Source organism: Leuciscus leuciscus (assembly GCF_965113295.1).
Source record: "Leuciscus leuciscus genome assembly, chromosome: 5".
In the NCBI taxonomy this organism is placed as follows: Eukaryota; Metazoa; Chordata; class Actinopteri; order Cypriniformes; family Leuciscidae; genus Leuciscus; species Leuciscus leuciscus.
In genome coordinates, this window is record NC_138729.1 from 40,870,964 (window position 1) to 40,898,323 (window position 27,360).

Below are 27,360 nucleotides of genomic sequence, written 5' to 3' on the forward strand. Positions count from 1 at the left end.
CATTCCCTGCACCACTTCTTTACATCCTCAAACCACCCAGGTTTGATTGATTTTCTGTGTCCCCACCCGTAATAGCCTATAACAAGGGCAGGGAGGCACACACTGTCTGAACTGCTCTCTGCTCACAATTCATTGCTATATTTTTCTTTTTAAACGAGGGACAAACAACAACAAATAAGACTCACAGCATACACAGAGTGACAAAAGCTTTGTTGAAGTTCTGCGTTAAGCCATCAACTATCACAAGGTGACGAAGCAACAAGCTGTAATTTGAAAATTTTGTGGAATGGCAAGAGCTGCCTAAAAATGTCTAATTTTGTGGTGCACTGAATAAATAACAGCATATGGTAATAATATTACTGATAAATTAATTTTCCTAACTTGATTTGTGTACAGTAGATAGGCCTACAGTTGATTTTTTTTTATCAATTTGTTTTGTGTTATATAGTATATGTCAAGTTTACAGATGCAGAAAAGTGCCTAGATTGTGTGTTATGTCATCACTGCTCATTATCACACAATATAAGATTACTTGTCAAATAAATAAATGAACTTGAAATCATTTTAGTTTATAGTGATTGCTGAGAGTGATATAGTCTATATGACCCAGTAAACATGACTTCCAATAATCCTGAAAATTGGTTTAAGTGTTAGTTCAGCCTCATATTGTTCCAAACTTCTTCTGTTAAACACAAAAGAAGATATTTTGAGGAATGTTGGTAATCAAACTGTTTCACTGTAGCCTTACTATATGTGAGCCTTACTATTTCCTTAAATTCCTTTAGTAGGCTAATTTCCATCAGAGGTTTATTTTGTCGTTGGGTTCATGTTGTGTGTTTGAATGGACAAGATGATATATGTATGAGCGCAGAGCTTTTAATTAATTAATTATGTTTTTTTTTGTTATGAATGAATTAACAAATGCAGTTGAGGGCGGGTTTACTTTTTTTTTTAAATACCGCCTTTTGCCTAAAGGGTACCGCCCCTCGCGCCTTCCCATTTCTGCAACTCATCATGAGTCGGCAATTTAATATAAGTGCCTTTACTCGATACGTGAAAGGTAAGATGTTTGGTGTAAACTTAAAACTTTAGGTTGCTGAATTTGAATTAAATTACTGACATACTGGTCTACAAAATGGTCAATCTAAATCCTCAAATTTGTAGTCTTACAGTAGGCTATCCAAACCCTTATCAACATCAATCAAACATTATCACGTTTAAAAGCTTTTATCACAATTAGCATATAATGTTTCAATTCGGAAATACAGGTTAGCCTACATTAACTGTGCACAAAGTAAACAAACCACTACACGTGCATGCTCGTTATTTAGCTCGATTTTAAGGTCACCCGTGTCCTTACTGACCATAGACTAAAAAAATGGTACTGACACAGCGAGAGCGCGCGTTCGCAGCGGACTGACGTCACTCAATGGGCGGAGCCAAAGGAAGCCAGCCCATAATGCAGACAGCTATGTAACATACGAAACTATACTCTAGGGGGCTTGTCTTAAAAAATTGTGTAACTGAGCTAAAGAGCTATATAAGCAGGTAACCACTTGTGCATATTATGTATTCGGAACAGTTAAAAGATAATGCGGTATCTCGTTTTCTTATAGGGGTAGATTTAGTTAGCCAAAGATATGCTGAACAATACATCTGTTGTAATACAGAGCGGTGACAGTGACATTTGGTAACAAAATACCGGCAAAGTGCAACGTTGTCAAGCTACTTCGTTTTGAAAGACTAATGCATCCTCCTTTGAAAAATCGTCATTTTTGATGCGATATTTATATTTTAAGCGCTAATAATAATAATATTTTTCTGCGCTGTAAACGTTTGTAATGATGGGAGTTGGAACTGATAATAAGACCACGACCTTGTCTAGTAAGTATGCACTGCAGCAGCTTGGAGAGGGAAAAGAGGAGGTGGATCTCGGCAAGATGACACCCGGCAATGCTGAAGCCATGAGGCTGGCAAAAGCTGAACGTCAGATAACGGAACCAAGAGAAACGTGGGGTCGACGTCTGGAGTTCGTGCTCGCCTCTATCGGTTATGCGGTGGGTCTGGGGAACGTGTGGCGCTTCCCGTACCTGTGCTACAGGAGCGGAGGAGGTGAGTGAACGAGACTCCTGCTACTCTTCTCTCATGAATATATAGCCATTCCGATGTCACCCATACAAAATTTGCCATGGTAAACATAATAGTTTTCATCAAAATATGAATTATGAATTACAGTTAACAATTGCTACGGGCATTTTGAGTGTCCAGAGATGACAAATTAAATTACTGAGAATATAATTATAAATATTATAAAAATTAGAATAAAAATATAAAATATAATTAAAAGGACAACATTGTGGCTTTATATATATATATATATATATATATATATATATATATATATATAAGAGAGAGAGAGAGAGAGATAAAGTAAGTTTTATGTAAGTTTTACTTTGTTGCCAACCAACATAAACACGCAGGAAGCCATTTTGTTGTCATGTGACAAAAAAACATGAGGACGGACCTATGGGACGGATCCCTTTCAATGTAATAAATTAATTTATATTTATGTATAATCACATAACTCTGACCTTTTTATGAAAAGGCACTTTTCTGTTCAAGTTAAAGTGCGTAAAGCTTAGGAAATTTCTTTATAGGCATGATTAAAAAATTATATTTGAAAATAACTTTTTTGAACATAATGATAAGTTTACATTTAACACTTCTGTTGTAATAAATTATGTTGTAATCAACACTTAAGTTGTAATTAAAGTATTTTTTAATACTTTTACTTAAGGCTCTACCGCCTTTTTTAGAGTAAAAAAAATCGATAGAAAACTTGCGTAAATACAGTGATTACAATTTACACCTTTTTGCAAACTACATTTTTATGACCATTATATTCTGTTTATTTAATCTGTATTAAGATAATTTTTTGGAAGCTAATTTTGTGGCTGTTGTGTAACTATAAGATGTAACAGTAGATCCAGGACAGGCGTGTGTGACATTGGATATGTCTTTTATTTTCTCACGCCAGACTATGTTTCATCTTTGCGTTGGTTCTGCCAATGTTTTGTTCTTTTGACCCTTTTTCCATTGTTAATCATTGACTTAAATCATATTCATTGACTTAGAACGGTTGTTGTTCCCATGAATATTTATCAATCATAAATTTTCCTTTCTGGGTTGGCAACATGCCAAAAATCTTAAAAAGATGTCCTAAAGGCATGCAAAAATTATTTGAAATCTTAAAAAAACTTGAATGGTTAAAAAAGACGCAATATATACTGTTCTGAGAATGACAATAAATAAAATTCAATTTCTGTGATATTTAGAATAAATATGTTTTTATCACAAAGTTCACTGCAGATAATCCTGCCTCCTGTTGTTTCATGTTTGTATATAACCATATAATTCTTTTAGCGTGTTCAGCGCACATCCATATCGTCCAGATGAATGTTTGCTTTCTTTACCTGTGTTTTCATAGATAGTAAAACCATTCACAACCTCAGATTCTTGATTTAAAAAAATAAAAATAATTATCATCGTCTAAATGTTTTTTCATCTAGCATGTCAATCAATTATCTTGCCCTCCTGAAAGACACTTCCTCTGTTCATGGTAAATTTACATTAACATGAATTGCAAGAAAATAGTCTTAACCTCACAGAATGACTCTGCGGAAACAAAAAGGGCATTTTCCAAAGGAAATGGGGAAAAAGACAAATTAAGGGGTAGGAAATGTAATTACAGGACTATTTGACCATTGTTAATAAACTATTGATCTATTTATCCCTGTCAAATGTATGAAGACAAAAATAAAACATTTGTGACCATTGAAAACAGTGATTAAAGAATATTTAATAATTTGTTTATTCTCATTATTTATTCATTATTTTCTTATCTTGCCTCATGTTTTGTTTTCCAATCTTTTACATGTTCCAGGTGCTTTCTTGATTCCCTACTTCGTCATGTTGTTTCTCTGTGGTATCCCACTGCTGTTCATGGAGTTCACTGTTGGCCAGTACACTCGTCTGGGGCCGGTCCATGCTCTGGCTAAAATATGTCCCCTCTTCAAAGGTGAGTGGCCCATGTCTCCCAATCACTCACATATCCTGGGTTCTATTCTACCATCCAAACATAGTACAGCAAATGGGAAGTCTTATTGATTTGTATGTTGTTTGGGACATTCTGGCAATTCAGTCAAACTAATGGCTGACTGTTCAACTCTCAACTGTGTTCAAGTCTGTTGAATTATAATTTGACATCAAATGAGTTTAAGTAAGAAATAAATTATATAAAGATATATTCCTTGTAAAATCTCTGGACGACTTTGCCTGCTGTGCACCTTGTCGCATTGTTTTCTTTATCAGTGATTTTTGTATGTCCAGAGGCTTGTTCCATAAAATAAGTTTACCAAATAAGCCAAGCTTTTTTTTTTATGTTAGTCTGACTCATTGTCAGTTGATCTGGTTCCATAGAGCAAATTTAACATAGCTCAAGCTCAGTCACTCTGGCAACTTATGCTGGGAAACTAACCTGTACTAATATACAGTATAAACTAATATATATAAACCTACAGGTTAATATAAACTTAATGACTGTTTGAATGTATAGTGGACAAGGATTCATTAAAATATATGAATACATTTCACTTTGGTTTGAGTTTATGGCAACTGTAGTTCCTTCTATGGTTAATAGTATGCTTGTTCTCTGTTTCTCTCTCTTTCTCTCTCTCTCTCTCTCTCTCTCTCTCTCTCTCTCTCTCTCTCTCTCTCTCTCTCTCTATATATATATATATATATATATATATATATATATATATATTACCATTTCAGTTGAATGTAATGTTTTTTTCTGGGGTATGTTGCCAGGTCTATCCCCAACCCTCCCCATTACATGATTTGGGACACACACACACTCACGCATTCACACCTATGGCCAATTTGACATATCCAATCCACCTAATCTACATGTGGACTGTGAAGGGGGAACCCACGCTAACAAAGGGAGAACATGCAGACTCCACAGAAAGGACTCCTGGCTCAACCGTGGCTCAAACGGTGATCATCTTGCTGTGAGGCAACAGTGCTACCCTCCAATCCATCAAAGTGCCTCCATCCATGATAAAAGTAATCCACACAGCTCTGGGGGGGTTAATAAAGGCCTTCTGAAGTGAAGCGATGTGTTTGTGTAAGAAAAATATCCATATTTGAAACTTTTATCGACTAAAATAACTAGCTTCCGGCAGATGGCCATTCGCATCGATTTACGGCAAAAGAGTAACGCTTGACCTGACGCACAACGTAATGACGAACGCGGAAGCGTGGAGGATAGAGCAATACAGAACTCCAGTCATGAATTATAGGTCTAAAACGAAATTTTTAAAGAGAAATGTCGGAGGAGCTTGAGTTTGTTGCTCAGCCCTGTTTGTTTGAACCGCGAGAGGCGTCAAAGCTTATGCTACTCCTACATCCTCATACATACAAGCTACAAGCTAGTTATTATAGTCGCTAAAGTTTTAAATATAGATATTTTTCTTACACGAACGCATCGCTTCACTTCAGAAGGCCTTATTTAACCCCCCAGAGCCGTGTGGATTACTTTTTTGATGGATGGATGCACTTTGATGGACTTTGATGGACTATTCACTGCCATTATAAAGCTTGGAAGAGCCAGGACATTTTTTAATATAACTCCGATTGTATTTGTCTGAAAGAAGAATGTCATATACACCTAGGATGATTTGAGGGTGAGTAAATCATGGGCTAATTTTTATTTTAGGGTGAACTGTCCCTTTAAGAATAGTGTGCATATCAAATGATCTTGACTCATTGAACCAGGGTCAAATTAGTTGGATTGCGTGAACTTAAATGGTCCTTTATGGAACCCCTTTAGCCCGACTGATTTGTTCATTTAAAGTGCCCCTATTATGCTATTTTAAAGTTTCCTAATGTTGTTGTGGACTCTCCTACAACATGTTTACATGCATCAAAGGTAAAAAAAAAAAACAGTTTAATTTCCTCATAATATACATTTGCACATCATCACATTTTCAATGACCCTCAAACGACTTGTCAGATGAATCAGTAGGCTTGTTTGAGATGAGCAAAATCTGCGCAGAACCGATCACCTGTGATCAGCGCGAGATGCATGCCGGTTAGAAATGTGTCCGAGTGCGGTCCGCCTGGCTCTGATGTCATGCTGACGTATGTCAAAAATCTCTCGCGAGCGCAAGGCGCACGTGTCGGATTTTGCAGTCGAGCGCAGTTGCTCTCCACCGACTGCGCTGATCAAAAGCACGATGGGAAACGACTTGCTGACGACACAGCTTAATGCTCATTGGTTTAAACAACTGTGATGTATTGTTCTCTTTTAAAATGTTTGATTTTAAAACTCTAATATCAGGTTTTATGTGTATATGTTATGTGTGAATATTCCCAAACTATCTGACAGTGCGATCTCTTTGGGTTATGCAATTAAATTTTTATAAAAAAAGAAAAGAAATAAAAACACATATGTCTGTATTAAAGAAAAAAAATATTGATAAACATGTATTTGGAATGGAATTAAATAACAAGTACTTTGGGTGTCTTGTTAATTTTATTTATTTTCATATAAAAGCAACAGAACTTGAATTACATCCAGTTTATTAGCAACACTGCACGAGCGTGAATCCCGCGATATCCATCTTTGATCTCGCAATGGTCAGATCCACTACGAGAAGAGAGATCTGTCCGGCTTGCCTGCGCTTTTTTCACTCCTCCCCTCACTGCAGCCGCCTACTCTCGCATACATTTCAGGCGAGGCAAGGCGCATCTCAAACAAGCCTAATCTCTCTAAATCCCGCCTTTCTGCGAGCTACTCTGCTCTGATTGGCCAGACAGCTCAGTCTGTTGTGATTGGCATATCGTGTACAGCGCGTCAAAAACAAAACCGCCCATTGCCATAACAACGTCAGCTCTGCTTGTCCTGAGGCTTCCTACACCGTAAACTAAACACAGTAACGAACAATGACATCAATTTTACCATATCAATGCGAGCGTGAGTCCAATGATGAAACATTGGAAGAACTGTTATTCAACCTGAACCTCCATCGCAAGTACGACTCGAGCAGGACTCAGTGTTTCTCAGTGATACACTACTCAGTTTGAGGTACATTATATGAGATGTTGCAACTGTAATTCCTCACCATCAGCATTAACAAGTGCATGTCCATCAACAAACCGATTATTTTACTTGTACTCATTTATTTACAGAGTATTTTTCTAATATATTGCGGTGAACACGTGGAAAATGTATCAATAACAGTGCATGTATACATTAGCCGAGCTCTAGAGTAAATGATCTGATGTAACATAAACGTTGGTAAAATAAATATTTCCTCAAAGTAGTGAGAATGACAGACAATCTGCATTAATAGACACAGTTTTAGGTAATCGTGGCCCACAAACTGATTACCAGAAGTATTTCAGTAAGACAGTAATAACGCAAGTTAGCCAATTAGCAGGAGACCTACACAATATAAAACTCAAAACTAAGTATTTTGAACACCATCTTTCAAGAGCAAGCGGTTTGCGATCCTACATTGAACTCCGAGATTTGAGAAGCAGTCGTCAGTGAAATAAAGGGAACACAGCAAAAGTTTAGGATTATACTGCTGTGATATCGTGGTAAAGATTAACTTTAACCACTGATTCTTCATATGCTCGTCCTTGGGCAGTGAAAAAAAAAAACTGGCTTTACCATCACATTATAGAGCACAGCGCCGTCTTCTCGACATGATGCTGTCCAGTATCCACAGGAATCAGTTGCTAGTTTGAGGTTCAAGTTTTCCCTGGTGTCTCGTTTGAAAAACAATTAATTTCATTGACTCAGAGTCGACTCTTACTTTTGAAAGACAATAACTTTATATACGGTGCACTTTCAGATTTAAAACTTTACAGGATGTTTTCATTCACTTAGAGCTATGTTACACACTACATGAAAAGTCATTTTCAAAAATCCAATATAGGGGCCCTTTAATTCAAGTCAGGTTTTGGACTGTAATCCCCAATTTTCTTAGTGCACTTTATGGAACAGGCCTCTGCTTTGTTTCTATTGTTTCTTTTTTACTGTGTCAACAAAGGTAAAGTAAAAGTAGTAAATTGATCTAAATAAAACAGAATAATTCATGACCACATTCGGAACATAGAAACTGGAATAGGCTACAGTGCAATGGATTGGTTAGATTAATCTATTGTGATTTAATAACAACAAAGTCATGTTTTATATTGATACAAAAAGAATCACCAGCTTAAGTTAGTTAAGAAACACAAAAACACATTAATTGAAATGTTTAAAACATTAAATGCATAGCAGCTGGAATAGAACATTATATAATAACTACTAAACAAGATTCATCACCTTTCTTTTCTTTTTGCAAGAAATGCTTCTTTTGCAGCCGGATTCGTTTGCAGTCCCACTTTTAAGTGACTTTAACTATTATGTACTAACATTTAGATGAATAATTGAATACAATGCACTTATTATATACACACATGATTTTACAATGTACTTCTTTTTTGAAATACCTGCATATTACATCTGTAATTAATTTATATTTATCTATAATTACACTGTTGAGCCTTCCCTTAAACCGACCCATACCAGCAAACCTGTCCATAATCTTACCCATATCCCACCTCAATAGCAGCACAAGTGTTTTGCAAAACAACATGAACAAGTACATCATTCATAACATTTTTGATGTAAGTACATAGTAGTTAAAGACACCTAATATGTGACCCTTTTTTCTTTACTTGATACGATAGTGGCATTTAAAATGATTAAAAAAGAACAATAATAAAACATTTTAGAACATTTAGAACAATAATAATAAAATAAAAAATAAGAGAAATCTAGCTTAAAATAATTGTTTATTTATCTTAAATAATGTTTTTATTTTATTTCATATAAATAATGTTTTTATTTTATTTCATATAAATAATGTTTTTTTTAAATATAGGAACATTCATTGTGGTTGCAACACCTGACTTTTGCAACTTGGGTATTAAAATGTGTTTTGGTCGATCGGACCACAATTTGACAACGGAGACAAATTCCCGTTTACACCTGGTATTTTAATTTCTTTTGTCCACTTTCAACCACTTCTATCACGATTTCTTCGAGGGGAGGGTCTATGGGTGGGTGCATGTATGTGTTTTTTCAGATCTTTCAATTTAATAGACAAAATAAGCAGAATTTACATTTGAATTCGCCCGGAGACTACGGAAAAATATGGAGAGCAGCAGAAATATTGTTTCTGCTCTGATAACCTCAAGACCACGCTGAAAGCTGTGAGTGTGTGTTAGAAATCAAAAATGGTGAGAGAACATTGTGCTTAGTATGTTCCATCTTCAAACCAAACCAAACTTCAGCCGAAAAAAGATGAAATCCTGTTAGGCCAGCACGCTTCCCATGATGTTTACACATTAAGCCAGTAAGCAGAGTGTAGGCGGGCTTTTGCAGCTGTTTAAACTCATTCGACAGCATGAGTGTTTACACTACGAATGCAGTTTGACTACCTCTGGAAGTGGTCGAAAATAGACAAGCTCAAAACTTCTAAGACCTCGTTTTACACCTGTATTTAGCGTCGTCCACTTGTGATCTGATTGACCAAAATGCACCTTAATACCAGTTGTAATATCAGGGCCTGAGAGAGATCTACAAACTTTTCCCTCAGCCACAAAGATTGGGATCCTCTGAATGATACATTATCATGCTTACTGTTATTACCTTTTTATAAAAGACTCATGTTGGCAGTTGTGCCAACCTGACATTTGAGAACATACAAATGGCCTTACAAAAGTTTTTCAATTACAGCTTTAAAACTACTTATATTTATAAAAATTTGTTTATAGGAAAGGTTTCAAACATAAAAGGATGCCATAGTATTTTATTTAGGAATTTCTTCTTATTAAACATCAATAAATAGTTTTCTTAGTATGTTCATTTTTGAGGTTTAAGATACCAAAACATAAAATAAAATAATAGGCATATTTATTAGTTGAATGTTCTGAAAATATATTAAAAATAAGTGTTTTTAAAGTGATACATGTCATAAATTTATCAAATTATTTTAAAAAGAAATAATGCACTTGGACACAAAAGTATGCATGTTATGTCAATGACCCATTATCATTTTGCTGGACTATGTTTTGTGAATCAACACATCTCTCTGCATTGACATGGCAGTTCAAGCATGGTTACAGAGTGCAAAGCTTATCTTCTCACCCTTGTGTTTTACTTTCCCTGTAAAAATATGTGGACCTGTAACTATGGCACTTCATATCTGATGATCTGGTGATGGCTGATCTCTTGTGTCCATCCTGTGTTCTGTACCTGAATCAATCCTCCTCATATTTGAACTCTTACTTTTATGAAAACAACAGTATTTCTTCTTATAAGGAATATTTGGAAATAAATACATTTAATTGTTTGTTTATTTATTTACAGGTCATGTTTAATTGTTATATATAATGAAATATTACAAATGTATTACAAAATATATACAATATATTATACAAAATTATATTATATAAATATAAAATTCAATTTTAATTAAATTAAAATAAAGTTTTTCAATTTTTATGGAAATGAGGGCAACCTATTTGTGACTAAAGTGAGTGTCAACATCAAGCCAGCCATCACTGTTCATCATCTGGGTTTCTTTTCTTTTCTTTCTGTCTTTTTTAAAATTTGACTCTTTTCACCTGCTAACTAAAGGCTTCTCTCCTCAAAGACAGAGATAGTCTACCCGATCAAATCTTTTGGGTCCATCCCTTGATATAGGGCTCATTTCAGCCGATTAAGGCTCCTTGCTAGCAGAGGGACTGAAGTAGGTAGTTCTTTCTGTATATTCTTTTGACTGAAATGTACTCTTATGTCACATTCTTTTTGATGTTGCAGACGATCCACCAGAAAAAGTGAGTAAAGTGTAATTCAGTAGCTCTCCTCTATAATATTTCACCTCCTTTTACATTTGTAATATCTTTCGGGGCTTTTATTAATGGGTTCTATCTTGGTATGGTCAGAAAATTAACCTCACTCACTCCTAAGTAGGATACTCTTTCTCTGCTGGAGTAATCATAGCCTTCAACAGTTGTTGACATCAGGGTTGCATGATTTAACAAGGTTCCTAAGGTAAAAACACCCACACTCAGAACAAAACATTGGAAGGATTTTGTTCTGCACTAAACAGGAAAAAGAGAGTGTGTGCAGACAGGCATTTATGTTCAGTTATATAGCACTAATGTTATACAAAATTGTGGAACTGGTGCAATATTTGTCCAAAAAATAAAATAAAAATTCTTACATATGTTTTAGTAAACTGAACTGAATATTTAAGAATTTGCTTTTATCTAGATTAGATTTTAAAGCTTTGCTCGTTTACACAGTTTAAACTTTGCATTGTGCATTTATAATATTTGGGGCCCAGCTGTTCTCCGTAAGATTATAACAATATGGATATAGGGATTTATTTACTCTTTGAAACTCGATAATACATAGTATTTACATGTCAAGTAGTGTTTTCTCCTTTAATAATATGTGATGGTATTTTAGGTTCAAACTTGTTCTTAAACAAACTTGTTCTCAATTAGTAGCCTAATGCATACAAACCTTTCTATAACCTCAAGTTTAACACAACGTTAACAATAATCTTACATGCAGTGGATCTCATTATAGAGTAACTGTTAATTCCGGGTTTGTTGTTCTAAAGTTGAGCATCCAATAATCCTATAATGCCCCTCGTCTATATTATTGTTAAGCAGAAGAATCATTTATTCATAGTTCAGGAGAACAAAATGCTCTGGGGAAGTCTACATGACCTCAGGCACCACACAGAATGTGCCAACAACAACAGCATTCCTGTTTTCAATGCTTTATACTATTCAGGCCTGAAACAACTAATGAACATTCCATTTAGGTGGTGGGAATACAAAAAAACAATGCCAAGATCCATAGAGAGTGATGATAGCTAATCCTAGGACTTTAAGCTGGCATCAAACATGGTAAAAACTAAAATCAGTGATCTTTGCCTCTTCAAGAGGCTTTGAAGAGGCTTTGCCTCTTCATCCGCCTACCATGTCCTACCAAGTCATGTTGAATAGACATGTCTATATTGGATCCAGAACTGTTCAAACTGTTTGGTTTGGCAAGTAAATCATAAACAGAACACTATGAATAACTAAAATAACATATTTTTCCTTTTTTTAATGGCAAAAGCTTATTTTAAGAACTTGAAATGTCTGGATGGGAATGTTTTTGTTATTATATGACACAAACAAACATTAAACTCAAACATCTTCCGGATGTCCATTTCTAACTGTTTGACTTATATGAGATTTCAATCCTGATTACAGTTTGGCAGTAATGAATAAAAACCGCTGGAAGCAAGTCTGTTCTGTATATCAGAATTTCAGTGAGGTGTCAGCACAAAAGAAGTGTATTAAGTTTACCCCTGGCCATTAAATCCCTTTATAAAGAAGAGCATATGTGGTGTGCAAAGAGTTTAGTTTCTCGGTTTTCTCAGATTGCAATTAATACATGAAATCATTGAGAAACAGAAATACTGTTGCGTAAGGCAGTGGTTCTCAGCTTTTGATGTTAAGTGCATCATGCATCATTAACTCTTAACTATGATATTAAGTTGTATCATGTATCAGTCACTTCATGAAAGGTAAATACCTACATGAACAGGTTTCGTGACGTCCCCTCATCCAACTTGGCAGCATGAAAGATTGTTAAACAAATAGTTTGGCACAATATATTTGGGCATATGCAGAAGTTAGATTTTTTAATATATACGTTTTTGTACAATTTAGGTCACCAATTGATATCCACTGTAGAACCAGTTAAGAACCATAGTAAGCTACAAATAAGTGGTAAAAAGCTATTTGAAGCTTACGTTTTCATAAGATCTACTGTAGATTATGAGACTACTTGTTCCAACAACACATTTAATACCCCACAATATCAATCCAATCGGAATCACATGAAAGCAGGGTACAAATATTTTTTTAGCTTTTCAGAATTGTGTGTGCCTGAAATCTAAGCTACAGCATAACATTGAACAGCCTTACTGGATTTATTCATGCAATCCTCAATAAAAAACTAGACTTTCTGTTTTAAATCTCTAAGAACCTCTTGCATAAGGTCTCTGGAGCCATAAGAAACCCCTGGTGTCTTGGCCAACCAACAAAATATTCACTAAGAAAGAATAACAGAAGAACCCTGAGAAACTGTTTTTTATTTTTTCAATGTGTTTAGAAATATTGTTAGATAAGAGTTCTCTTAATATAACTTGACCTAAAGTAAAATGAAAACAGCTGTCATGAAGATTTGCTTTATCTGTTCTTTTGAAACTTGTACGCCAACCTAGAAATGTACATCTGGAGGTCAACGGTTTTATTCTTTTTTAAACTAAACATTTCAGAGCCTCTGAAGAGCCCTAAGCGCTGTTCCAATATGAGTCTGTTCATCAGTGAAAGACTCGGAGATGGTGTCAGGAAACGGCTGCATTTTCCGGGGTCTCACTGTTTCTTTGTCTGTCCTCAGGTGTGGGGCTCGCCACGGTGGTGATTTCTTACGTGCTCTGCACCTACTACAATGTGCTCATGACCTGGGCTCTCTACTACCTGCTTCATTCGTTCAGCCCCTCATTGCCATGGCAATCCTGCAACAACACGTGGAATGCAGTTGGCAACTGTTCCACTGGTTTTCCTGGCAATGCCACGCATCTGCAATCAGCCAGTCAACAGTTCTTTGAGTGAGTGACAGATTTAACTTGTTTACTGGTTAAGGCTCGCACAATCGGTCCAACGACAGTTTCCAAGAAGCGGGTGATGGGTTTCAGCGTGTTCTGTCTTTTCTTTTATCTGACTCCATTTTAATGCGACGTCGAATTTAGGTCGGAATGGCAATTTGTTATTGGTCATTTATATGATACTTTATCTAGACACTTGATTATTCTGTTTAACTCTTTACTTTATATTTTACTCGTTCATTAGGAATCTATGTCGAACAGAGAGCCTCGCGCCGGCCGTTTAACGTGGGTCTCACTATCAAAAACTCGCCAGTCTTGGTCACTTTGTCACTTGGTCACACTGTGATTGTCACTAGCCAGAGTTAATTGACTATACTGTTTAGAAGGCCGCCTTTATGCTTCCTCTATCTAAAAGTATTTTGTTTAGATCTGTATACACTTGAATTAAAGTAACACTATCTCTAGTCGGAGGTCATGACCACTACTACAGATATAAGTAGACCAACATTACTTCTCTGATAGTAGCTTTGGTTTGGTCATGCCATGGTTTCCCACATACACTTAGCTAGAGTATTATTACATTAAAACAGAGGTAAGGCTCCCCTTTTTAGGTTGGTTGATCAACATTTTGTTGTCCTAAACAGAAATTCCCTTTTTAAGCCTTTACAGTCTGAGTACACTTGAACTAGTGCCAAGTGTTAGCCGGAGCTCTAAAATTGGACTTTAGTACGTTAATAACCTGACACAGATTTGCAGTAACATCAGCCTTCACTTAATCTACTTGAGAAAATAATTTCAGAGTAAGTCAGAATAAATTCAGTTGTAACAATTTAATATTATTCAGGTAAATGTATCATGCCAATTACATAATCAATTCCAAGATAATCAATACAAAACTGTGGAATAAAGAGTAAAAGATATATATACCTGACATTAGGAAAATTACATAATGCTGAGTGTCTGAGGACATTCAGCATTACGGGCTCATCTGACTACAAAAAGCATTTTTCAGCATATCTTTAAATATCCAGACTAAGACAAAACATTCCCCAATGTGGGTCATGAACTTAAATAGGAATGTGCATTGACTAGGGTCATAAACCTAGGGAGTTTACACCTTTTGAGGATAGAAAGTAATTTACATGAAAGACCCACCCTCCTCTGTAAGCTAGATATCGGGGTAGCTAGGGGCGAAGGGAAAGAATTTCTAAATTAAGACAATACTGAGATGATTGACTGTGTGATTGCGTCTCGGGTGGGGATGCTTATCTTGCAAGAGAGAGTTCAAATGTTAAATTCCAGAAACGTTTTCTCGGGGAGTAGTCGTTTCTTCACTCTGTATAGGGAACGATTCAATCCAATACGCTCTATGCACGAACGCTGTGGTCGTATTTCCGGTAGAATCTCAGCCAGCGTCTTTACTTCCACGTAGCGCGTTCTATAGCGAAGTGTATCAGCGGCAAAACTTTCATAAAATTAATTTTCTCAGAAACGGAGACAACGATTTTAGAAACCGATTCGCTAGTCGGATTTCCCATGATATGAGAGAATACTCACCCTCAAAGTTGTCGATGTAGCTCGAAATATATAATTTAAAGCCCTTTGCTTTCTTACTCTTAGGTGTGACAGCTAACTGCCTCTCAAAATATTGTTAACATCATTCACGTTAACCGCTGGAAGTTCTTGTAAACAGCGAGTGTAATTTACCATTATCTCCACCGAATGCAAAAACGGCTTCGGACGCAGCACCGGATGTAACTGGGCGTGCTGAGACAAAACGCGGAAGCAATCGTGCATAGAGCCTATTGCAATGTGTTCTGTTTTTTGTTTTTGTTTTTTAGCCATAAGGTCCTAGAAATGACCAAAGGGATTGAGCACGCTGGAGGGATTCGCTGGGAACTCTTTGGCCTCCTAGTCCTGGCCTGGGCCATTGTTTATTTCTGTATCTTTAAAGGTGTCAAATCCACTGGAAAGGTCAGAGTTCCGAGCTCACATAATTTCTGAATAGATTCAATGTGTTTTAATTGTCTAAATGAAGGCAAAATGGAATATTTAAGATACAACTTGTTAGTTAGGGGTTTTGTCTTTTTAATAATATAAATAATGTGTTTGTGTGTTTACAATAAGGCTCAGAATGTTAACTGTTAGAGTAACTATATTTGTTCAAGTGAATAAACCTCAATAAATTATCTAGTTGATAAAGAAACTGATGGGAATAAATAAAATATACTTTTTTTGTGGTTTTGTCCTTATCACAAATAAAAATCCCTCTGTTGACTGACTCTGTCCATAGGTTGTGTACTTCACTGCCACATTCCCTTATTTCATACTATTTGCATTGCTGATCAATAATGTCCAGTTGCCTGGAGCAAAAGATGGTATCCTCTTCTTCCTCATGCCAAACTGGAGTAAACTCTTGGAAGTCCAGGTGAGATCATTTGAATAAAAATACATGAGTCAAGTGGTGTTAAAAACAAACCTACCAGTCAACATTGCATTATAGCTTGTAGAAGAAACATATAATTACTGTAGTACCACTGATAAACATCAACATTGTTGTGGGAATTGTGGCTGTTTACCATTTGACATGTAAATTGACACTTGGTTAAGTGGTCTGGAGTAGGTTTGAAATAACTTTAACACTGTCAATCTTTGAAAACACCTACTATGTATCATGTGTAGGTCACTGAATGAATGGCAGGTTCTATTTTTTTATATTTATGTTTCCTATATGTCTGTTTGTGTTGCTTGTATAAATGCTTATATACATTGCCAAACCCAATAATTACACATTATATTGTTTTCTTTTCATAAAAAGGATCTGATTGAGTCTGAATGTGTTAACTACAAATATGTTGTGATTAAATTGGGATTTAGATTGATTGACAGTGCTTTTATGCCCATAAAATAAAGCAAATGTTAAATATGATTACTGGTAATGCTTTATTTTAAAAAAACAATTAAGATGTCTATAAATGATTTTTTTTATTTTAATATGGACAAAAAGACAAGAACAAAACCCTGCGCTTGTGTGTCTTTGTTAATCTTACGTTGTAGGTGTGGGTCAATGCTGCTGCTCAGGTCTTTAACTCCATTGGCATCTCCTTTGGTTCTATGATATCTATGGCCAGTTACAACAAGTACAACAACAACATCCTTAAGTAAGCAATATGGCAATAAAGTGTTCAAAATACAAAGTGTCTGGGGTGGCTTTGTCCCAGCAGCTGATTATACATTTAAAAACATATTTTTACATTTAAATAAAACAAATGCATCTAATTGAACATAAAACTAAATTAAAATAAACAAATTTGAAGGTTTGGAAAAACCTTTTAATTGCTTTTAAGTTTATTGCACTAATCAGAGCTAAAGGGTCTGTTATCTTCAATAAATGCTTGATTCTCCTCATCACGATTACCTTTTATTTTACAGGGACACATTTATCGTCTCTCTGGCAAATTCAGCCACTAGTATCGTAGCAGGCTTTGTTATTTTCTCTGCCATCGGGTACATGGCTCACATTCACAACCTACCTGTAGATGACATTGCCACAGATGGTAAGTTGATTTTTTTTTTTATCAGTTTCTGCAGCTGTAGAACTAGTCCTCCCATGTCCTTGCGTTTTTCAAGGTTTGTTCACAAGCAGTAAAAACTAAATCGCATGAACTGAAAATACCACATTTCCTGTTATCTTTTATTGCTGTTTTCATTCAGCCATGAATCACAGCTCAGTTTCAAGGACCAGGATCACACAGACAGTGGCGGAGCTACAGGTGGGCCTAGGCCCATCCAGATTGACAGCTTGCCCACCCTGTCAGATCAAGGGAATTTTTTATATTTTTTTTACAAAACAATTTACAGCTATTCAATATTATAGTTATTAATTAAATATAAATGAATTACATTTAATTATTTTAATGACATTAGAAATCCTAATCTTAATAAGAATATGCTAATTATTCTCTTCGCTCCAACTAGCAGAGCCCTTTTTATGTTATTACAAAAATGGCTAAACAGCTATCTATGACACATAACCAAGTATTTGAAGGTTGAGCATGTGAGCTAATTGGCTACTGATACAACAGGAACCAATCAGCTGTGTGCTATAGAGAATGATGTGATTGCACGCAGGTTGAGTTAAGGACCTATTAGCCTGCGCCATCTAGAGTTTCATGACAGAACTTTGTATTTTGTTTCTTTCTGGTTATTGACATCCTAAAACTTTTTATATCCACCTCTGCACACAGGATCTGTTATTCTTCTTATATGATCTTTGCTGTTGTGCTCTTGTGATGGGTGTGAAATAATGCACTGTACATGAGTAGAGCAATCACATTTACAACCAAGTCCTAATGAATCTACACAGGACAGGACACTGGCAATGTGAATACCGCTGTACACTATTAATGTGGGCGTTGATATAAATATGCGCTGCTTTTGTGTGTGAAACAGGCCTAAGGAAGTCAATATCAACACTATGCAAGCTAAGGAAATGAGAATTCTGTGGGGAATTTCCAGCTTCAAAAGTTGAAATGAAGTGGGATGATAAATGAAAAGTTTAGGAGAGGATAAGTTTAAGAGGAGGTGAAGGGTGGATGGGATTATGCCAGAGAAAGAGAATAAAAGAGACCATTCATGGGTGAAACAGAATCAGGAAGAAATGAGCAAAGTGGGCAGAGTAAATCAGTGTAAATGCAAAACAATGATAAAAGAATGTCTTTGAGTTTTGAGCTGCCCTCAGGAGAACTTCACAGCAGTTTGCAATATCATAATATTTGTGTTTATATCACATTACTGTTTACTATATGATGTCATTCAAGTCCATCAATTTATACCAGTTAAAGCAGAGATGCTGCCACCCAATGAAACCTGGGTTAGCTGTTCGGCAGTGTTATACTTCAGAAAAAAAGTATTAGTTTGCGCAGTTTGATATCCTATTTAGCAGTTTTTGTAATATTTGTTTTGTTTTATTTTGGTAGTTTTGTATTTTGTAGTGTTTTCTCATATACATTTTTTGAGGAGGCACTTCCTCCTTTGCGTCCTCAGAGGAAACACCACTGCCTCAACTACGCTCACCTTATCAACACGATTTCACCCAACAGTCTTCATCATTTCTGAGCAATGCGATTATAGTTGTGCTGTTCAGCAGCTTTGCTGTGCATTTCTTAATCATAATAAATGGTTTAATGTCTTTGCAACTTTTATTCTTTCACTCTTTGTTTAATCTTTGAAAGACCAGCAACTCATAATGTAAAAACGGAACATAATGTAATAAGTATTACATTATCATTGTAATAAAATGTTCATAATGAAATAATTTTCTCAAAGCGTACACATTTTAAAAAAAAATTACATAATGAGAAAATTATAATATTATGAACTCACAGAGTTCCAAATACCAAACAGTTTTAGCAGGGATGTGTGAACTTTTTATAACCACAGTACATGATTGTTAGTTGTACCGTATTTTTCAACTTTCCTCTGATGTACAATCAGGCTTTGTTTTGCTGTAACTTATATTAAAGTGAACAGCCTAAATGTTTGCTTTAGTTGCACTCTGTACTGCCTTTGGCTGAAGCAGATAACATGTTTTATCTCACACACACACACACACACACACACACACACACACACACACACACACACACACACACACACACACACACACACACACACACACACACACACACACACACACACACACACACACACACACACACACACACACACACCTCATTGCTATATTGTTTTCTTCATAACATGTTTACACAGTGTTGGTATTTAACACTGTTTGTCATTTTAACAGTATGTATACCGCATGTATACAAGAAGTAGTAGTAGTAGTAATAATAATAGTAGTACTTGTCTGGTGGAATTTGTTGGTAGGTTAAGACTGGATTTAGATGTTTTAAATGTACTGTAAAGGAATACAAATGCTGTATGTTTAATACAAATATAATAATAATAATAATAATTACATGAACATCTGTTGCATTTCCCAGGTGGTTTAAGACTGGATTTAGATTTTGAAAAATGTACCTTAAGGGAATACTAATATTTTTTACGTTTTAAAAGCTATTACAATTATGAAAATATTAAGTTTTTGGTGTTTAAGTTTAATAACTTTCTCATAATGTAAAATTTGTTATTACATTATGAGCAGCTGCACAGCCTTTTCCAAGCCAGTTTCTCCAGCTCTTTTTCCATTCTATTTAGTCTCCTTCTCTTCCTTCCTGCAATATCTTATTTTTGGGTTTGAGTACTGTAGGAACCTAGAATCTGCATTTTTATTTATTTATTTATTTATTTATTTTGCACTGAATGTTGAAAAAAAAGAAGTGTAAACGGTGTTAAGCGGAGCTGAGAGTACTAAACATTAAAAGTACTGTGTGACAGATCTGGTTCTTCTTGATAGCCAAGACCATTGTTGTTAATGTTTACGTTTGCATAACAACTAGTCAACTAGTGTCACCTTTCTCCTGATCAGTGTGATATTTGTGTGTATGTGTTTTTCTGCAGGGCCTGGTCTGGTGTTTGTGGTATATCCTGAGGTGTTCTCCACCATGCCGATCTCTCAGCTCTGGGCGCCTCTGTTTTTCATCATGTTACTCTGCCTTGGACTGGACAGTCAGGTAGAAGAGAAGAGGTCTCATAGTACAAGCATGCACAAACTAGCTCTGTTCTAAACCCTAGAAAGCTGCCTTTCTGTCTGATACCTACATACAGCAGACAGCTGCCTTCTAAGAAGCCATCCGCACAGGAAACACACTCTTGTTTTTCAATTGTTTTCTCTGTAAACATGCGCTAAACTTGACTTTTGCAATGGATCTCACTGCTTTTTCAGCATCGTATACTTAAATATACATATATTTGTATCTTTGCATCTTATACTTAAATACATATGTAAATATTTTTATAATCTGCAATTTTTTGCATTCATCATGTCCAACATATTGGATACATTTAGTCACTGTGCATTCTGCAATTATCTTCCTTACAAAGGATAAACATGGTGCGGCCTTGGTAAAGTTTGGTAGGCCACAGATGTCAAATTTGCTCATTTTATGTTCTTTCATAAAGGTTTCTCAATGTTTGTTGAGCAATACATTCAGTAAATCTCATGGAGTAAAAAAGGATTATATTTAATTTATCATCTGCTTTTATTGCTATGTTTGTATGATCACACAGGATTCTTATTTTCTCTTTGAGCTGTGGAAAGCTGTTTCCTCACACACCGAAAAGACGCAACTGTGTCAATGTCAAATTTGAGTGCAGTTGCAATATCTATACCCATGTGTTTAGATGAAGCAGGATAATAAATGAAAAAGTCTCATTCTTTTGAATGGAAAGGTGATCAGAAAGTGCCCAGCTCACCAGGTTTCGGAACAGAGCTATACGCATGGGTTTGTGCAATTTGTACATTCACATGTGAACATTTTGGACTATTGTTTGTGTGAATGTACATGTGTGTATCTGTGCAGTTTGCTATGGTGGAAGTGGCTGTAACTTTCATCATGGATGGCTTTGGCAAGAAAGCTTTGCAAGTTTTTAAGAGGAAGGAGCTGATTGTTCTGGCAGTGTGCAGCGTTGGCTTTCTGCTGGGGATTCCTCACATTTCCAGGGTAAATAGGCTCTAGTTTCACTTTACAAACAAATATTGTATTCTTACTTTTTGATTTTGTTATACTTGGATCATTTGGATTTTATACAACTATTCCTGACCTAAACATAATTTTAGTTTCAGAAGAAAGATTTGATTTTGAGATATATCTCAGGATTTTTCTGTATATTTTCAAGTACTATATTCAATATATATTTTTTAAATTAACATTCAAAAAGTCAAATACAGTACATCTAAGTTTAAATAAAGCCATGTGAAAATGAAACAGAACAAAAGTGTTTGGAGGGAATGATATTACATTTTTAACAATGTTAACAATACAAATAAAAAAAGGCAATATCTACATATATTTTTTACTAAAACATTTTAATATGTGAAAAATGCTGTGTGTGGACTTCAATAAGCATTCGGGTAGTGAAGCAAATGTATAAAAAAATCTGAGTTTTGAGTGAAGTAATTGAAATGGACAACTGAAGTTTACATTTGGCAGACGCTTTTATCCAAAGCGACTTACATTGCATTGCAAGGTACACATTTATATTCTCATCAATTCTTGCTTTCCCTGGGAATCGAACCCATGATCTTGGCGTTGCAAGCGCCAATGCTCTACTGTTTGAGCTACAGGAAGTTTAGACACCATAAAAATATATAAATCATTTAAAATATATCCTATATATGTAGTCCTTGTTTTGATTATGGACATGAAACCTAACCCTCATTTCAATACTAATGAAATAATATTGTGTGTGTGCAGAGTGGGATATATGTGTTTCAGCTGATGGATCACTACACAGCTGTGGTGTCTCTTATGTTTCTGGCCTTCTTCGAGGTGCTCGCCGTCACTCTCATATTTGGTGAATGTCACTTCCTTCAGTGTGTACTTCAGACTATAAAAAACTCAGATCAGATGTGTCCATTGTACAGAGATTTGACAGTTCATGCTTTTTTTTTGCTTTTCATGCTAATCTCACTTTTTTCTTGCTCTCTTCCACATCTCATTCTCTCACACACACGCAGGAGTGAGACGGCTCAGTTTAATGGTGGAGAAAATGCTGGGAAAGAAACCAAACCTCTTCTTCCGTGTCTGCTGGCAGTACCTTTCACCCATGCTTGTGCTGGTGAGGGAAAAAAACATCAGGATTCTCTATATTTGATAACTGACAACTATATCGATCTGCGTTCCAGAGTAAAAAGCTTCAAAGTGCAGATAGTTTTAAAATAGTACACTTTTTCCCAACAAGATCTTTTAGTAGCAGTGAAGTGAAATATAAAATCTGACAAAACTCATATTTTGTGAGACTGTATTGTGCACACATCCTTTTACAGGGAATCTAGGCATCCTCAATGCCCTTACCTTTCCACATTAAACAATCTTTAAAATCTTAATTGGCATTGAAAAAAGGTTGTACATTTGTTGATAGTTATAGATATTTATAAAGTGGAGCCCGGTTAGTGTCTGTTGAATTTCAGATCTGAGAGGTTGGGTGAGGTATAATGCTTTGCTTTGAATTAAATGGATAGTTCACCCAAAAAAAAAAAATTGTGTCAGTATTTACTCATCCTCAGGGTGCTCTAAAAAGTTTTGTTGTTCTGTTGAAGTTAAGTCAAGTCACCTTTATTTATATATCGCTTTATACAATAGAAATGTTTTAAAGCACCTTTACAGTGATAAACAGGAAAATTATGATTCAATGATGCAAACAAAATTGAGTTCTTCTGTAAAGCAACTCTAAACTGAAAATAGTGTCATTGTTTAGCTGAGGTCAGTTCAGTGTTTATTCAGTTTTGTTAAATAACTGTGTTAAGATCATCAAATATGAAATGAGTTCAATTCAGTTATAAAGCAGCTCTGTAGAAAACAGTGATATCATCGTCCAGCTCTGTTCAGTTCTCATTCCAATAGTCTCAGTACAGTCAAATCAATAATATTGCAGAATATTAAGTGTCCCCATCTAAGCAAGCCAAAAGGCGACAGTGGCAAGAAACCCAATCTCTTCTCAGGAAGCAGACCAAAATACCTTGGAAGAATCAGGCTCAGGTTTGGTTTAATTCTAGGCTGGATCATAAGTCAGACTGGATTGTAGATTGATCATTTAAAATACTTCATCCAGTTCCTCCTGCTTGAATAACGGGATGCATAATGACAGCATTTGGTGGGAAGGAGTCAAAGCTGGCCATAGGGTCTGTGCAGAGGACTTGTCTGGTTCTCATGGTCTCCACTGAGCATCTGTGCCGATTGGCTGTCGTATCGACGAGGTCTTCACAGGGGATCTGTCTCTAGGGTCTTATCATGGTCTCCACTGAGGATCTGTGCTGATTGGCTGGTGTATCGATGAGGTCTTCTCGGGGGATATGTCTCTAGGGTCTTATCATGACCACCTGTTGTGGTCATCCACCATCTGATCTGGATACGGACCGAATTCGGCTGACTAATGGTGACCTCGGGATAAGGATGAAACTAATACAAGCGTAGATGCCATTTTACTGAAGATGTAACTAGTACATCGGATGTTATGGGAAGTGTTCCCGGTTCCGGTTGACCTAATTCATGCAGCTTTATTGATTTATAGAGATGTGATGGTGCGTTTTGTGTATGCTAGGTTAAAAGATGGATTTTAATACAGATTTATAGATAAATAGGAAAAGGATCTACCGCCCGCAATCGATTTTGATATTCTATGTATTATCAGCTGGCCAGAATTTTGAGACCCCAATAAACGTGAAGGCCTATAATGCAATAGGAGCTTGCTCAAGTACTGAGGAGCTTAACCAGATATGTTGACGAATGTTGGTAGCCAAACAGTTGCTGGTCCCCATTGACTTCCATAGAATAAAAAAAAAATACTTGAGGGTAAGAAAATGATGAAAATTATTATTTTTTGGCTGAACTATCTTTCTAATCTAATGACCTCTTTCCGGTCTCTTTCTCTGCAGGGTATTCTGATCTCCAGTATTTTTCAGTATACTCCAGCTCGATACGGTAAGTCCTACACATACCCGCTCTGGGCAGAGGTGGTCGGCTGGTTCATCTCTCTCGCCTCCATCATCTGGATTCCACTTGGGGCTCTACATGAGCTTTGGACCACCAAAGGGTCTCTGCTGCAGGTATGTACAGTGCACAAACACTAACCCTTATATCAATATTTGTTGTGTTTCTCCATGTCAAAATGAACCCAGTGCCTTTCTCTATCTCTGTTGCAGAGGTTGAAAAAGTCCATAACTCCAGCTATAGATCTGGAGTTTGATTCAGAGAAACCATCTTCCGAGTCCATTGCGATGTTTATTGCTCCTTAGACACCTGCGTGTGTGTGTTCTTAATATGTTTACTCATAAGAAGTGCAAAGTAGTTCTGCTTAAACTGTAAAAAATAGCATTTCATGTTTTTACTCGTATTTATATTCCGTTTATTGCATTTGAAATTAATGCTGTAAAGTACAAACATCACGATACTCCTAGATTTACAAAATGGCATTAATATTGATGACAATCTGTTTTTTTTTTTATTAAATTACTTTTTTACGTTTATTTGATTATCTGAAAGCTTTGTAATGTAAAAGAAAAAGAAAATTTAATGTCAGACATTAGAAATGTTATGCATATGTTTCTTCAAGTAAAGAAATCTAAAATATATAACATTGTTATGACAGAGAAATTACATGATTTTGGTTGGTTTTCTCTGTGATTTATGCTTTAAAATTATTAAGCATCAACCTTTTAAGCCTTGTTGAATTATATATTTGTATAGACTGACAAAACCTTGAAATTGTTTAGAATGTTAGGGACAACATACTTGATTTTACACAACAACATCATTTCAAAATTCAAAAACTGCACTAGCAAACACCTGCACAAAATGTTTTCATGAAACTCCTAAATTTCTTAAGAACTTAAGTTCTTAAATGTCAACATCACTTTATTATGTGTACAACAACATTCACTCTCATAGGCTTTAGCCAAGAGAGATGCTTTCAGATGCCTTTGTGTTAACTGAGGACTAAGGTTACGTAAATTGAACACCACATTTACAGCTGCTTGTGACGCATGCAGGTTTTGCCTCTACTTTGTAACTTGAACTGTGGCACATATTCTAAAGCATATATAGATGGCTGAGTAGCAAAAAACCTTTGCCCACGTTTACAGAAAAAGGAGGAAACTGAGGAAGGTTTCAAGTTAAATGTGTGCCCTTTTTAATAAGCACTTTCTGATGTCACCTGTAAGGCCTATCTCTGATATAGATAAAAAAATAAATAATGTTTACTGTTTTTTTTATTTTAGTAGTCACTGTTTTATCGAAAAGTGAGCCAAAGTTTAAATCAAAATTTGCACTAAAATTAGAGGAACATATATTTAGAAATAACATGTTATATTTTAAATTTGCAATGTTCCAAATAGTAATTGATAAATCAGAGATAATAGTGTCCACTGAAGGATTGACAAGGAAATGCAATGCAATACTGTTATTATATAATTAGTAATCAGTAATAATTAGTAATAATCTGTAAAAAATGTGTCTTCACTAGTTGTACCAAACCTTAGCACTGCTGTTATTTTTTTAGTTTTTTTACTTATGTATATCATTGGTCATATGTCATCTTGTTTGTGTTATCTTGGAATGAATAGTGATAACCACAGAAGGATAACCATTCATATTCAAACAGTTGTTCTCTTTTTTGTTGTCATAGACTGTCTATAAAGATGAAACCTTTTTTTATATATTTAAAATGTCACTTTTATGTCATGGCTGGCAGTTTTATATGCAAGTGATCTTATCAAAATAAAAAGCACTGCTTTTTCCGTTTCAGAAACTCTTGTTTCAGATTCTTTTTGCTTCTATTGTGCAGTTCCATATTATGACGTGTAGTACTGCCGTTTCACCACCAGATGTCACCCCAGCTCAATTAACTACTGACATCATTCATTCATTTGTCACAAACAAACAAGTTCAGTAACTTTATCATTTATATAATATAACAATAATTTGCTACATTTAATTAGGTCTTTTCTGGGTACTCAAAGCGCGTTACATATGGAAGGGGAAATCTCCTCAGTATATGTGGATTATTAGGAGGCCCTGATGATAGATAGAGGCCGAGGGGAAAATTTGTGGATTTGAGAGAGTCAGGACCTCTGTTTAACGTCTCATTCGAAGGACGTTGTTTTTTTTGTTTTGTTTTGACAGTACAGTGTCCCCATCACTAGGACCCACACAGACTACAGGGTGAGCACCCCCTGCTGGCCTCATTATATAATTATGTAATATTATTTCTAATATTAATTTCATAATTTATTGTTATATTTAGATTTTTTTTTTTAAACAATTGCCATATAAATATCTAATTTTCTATTTTAACAGTGGCCTAATCTTCCCTAAAGTGACCTAATAAAAAAACAAACAATTATTTTGTTGATAATCCACAAGTTTAGCAAAAGATTTGAATGTGCATTGATTATTTGTCACATTGCAATGTGGGCTAGGGATTGACTTCTTCCTCTAGAATAGATCAATTGCATTTCCTGTGTCAGTGCACTATGTAAGTGAAAAGCGGAAGCACTAATAGAAGTCAGTTGAGACTGCAGTTGGGATGGCAGATCAATACCCTCGCTCAGTGCAAAAGCAGGCAGGATGCCACCACAGCGGCTCATTTATAGCCAGCAGCAGATCAATACGCTGCGACAGAGCAGTGGCTCAGTGGGAGAGAGAGATGTGCCACACTGCTGTTAGCGTGTGCAAGCAGAGGACATGGATGTTTGTGTTTACAACAGGCATGTTCGTTTTCTAGGAAGTGGAGAGGTGTGTCTTGTCTGTATTACAGAGTGTGTAGGCTTTGGATCTGTGTGGCATTGGGAAGTGATATCTTTGTGACCTGACAGGACCGAATGCAATGAGAGAGGAGCTCTGGGAGGTGCGTAGGTCTTTGGAGAGCTGCCCTGGGT

At 35.8% G+C, this 27,360-nt stretch overlaps 1 protein-coding gene and 2 long non-coding RNA genes across 4 annotated transcripts; 2 read left to right on the top strand and 1 right to left on the bottom strand.

Moving 5' to 3' along the window:
* The first annotated feature begins 1,455 nt into the window (after positions 1-1,455).
* On the top strand, positions 1,456-26,231 carry LOC309499166 (sodium- and chloride-dependent GABA transporter ine). 2 transcript variants are annotated; one of them, XM_082170309.1, is made up of 14 exons: positions 1,456-1,548; positions 1,886-2,112; positions 3,944-4,078; positions 13,598-13,808; positions 15,647-15,779; positions 16,099-16,233; positions 16,863-16,966; positions 17,238-17,362; positions 20,325-20,437; positions 21,287-21,427; positions 22,181-22,280; positions 22,444-22,544; positions 24,361-24,531; positions 24,628-26,231. In XM_082170309.1, exons 2-14 carry the CDS (start codon positions 1,941-1,943, stop codon positions 24,718-24,720), a joined length of 1,734 nt encoding a protein of 577 aa, XP_082026435.1. In that variant the 5' UTR covers positions 1,456-1,548; positions 1,886-1,940; the 3' UTR covers positions 24,721-26,231. The 2 variants fall into 2 exon arrangements, with proteins under 2 accessions (XP_082026435.1, XP_082026434.1); XM_082170308.1 differs by having other exon boundaries at positions 1,470-2,112.
* Positions 4,283-13,602, bottom strand: LOC309499260. The gene is made up of 2 exons (XR_014206181.1): positions 6,355-13,602; positions 4,283-6,313 (listed from the first exon to the last, which is right to left on the bottom strand). It is a non-coding gene; the product is annotated as an uncharacterized lncRNA (long non-coding RNA).
* Positions 22,551-24,295, top strand: LOC309499261. The gene is made up of 2 exons (XR_014206182.1): positions 22,551-23,682; positions 23,764-24,295. It is a non-coding gene; the product is annotated as an uncharacterized lncRNA (long non-coding RNA).
* Positions 26,232-27,360: the final 1,129 nt, after the last annotated feature.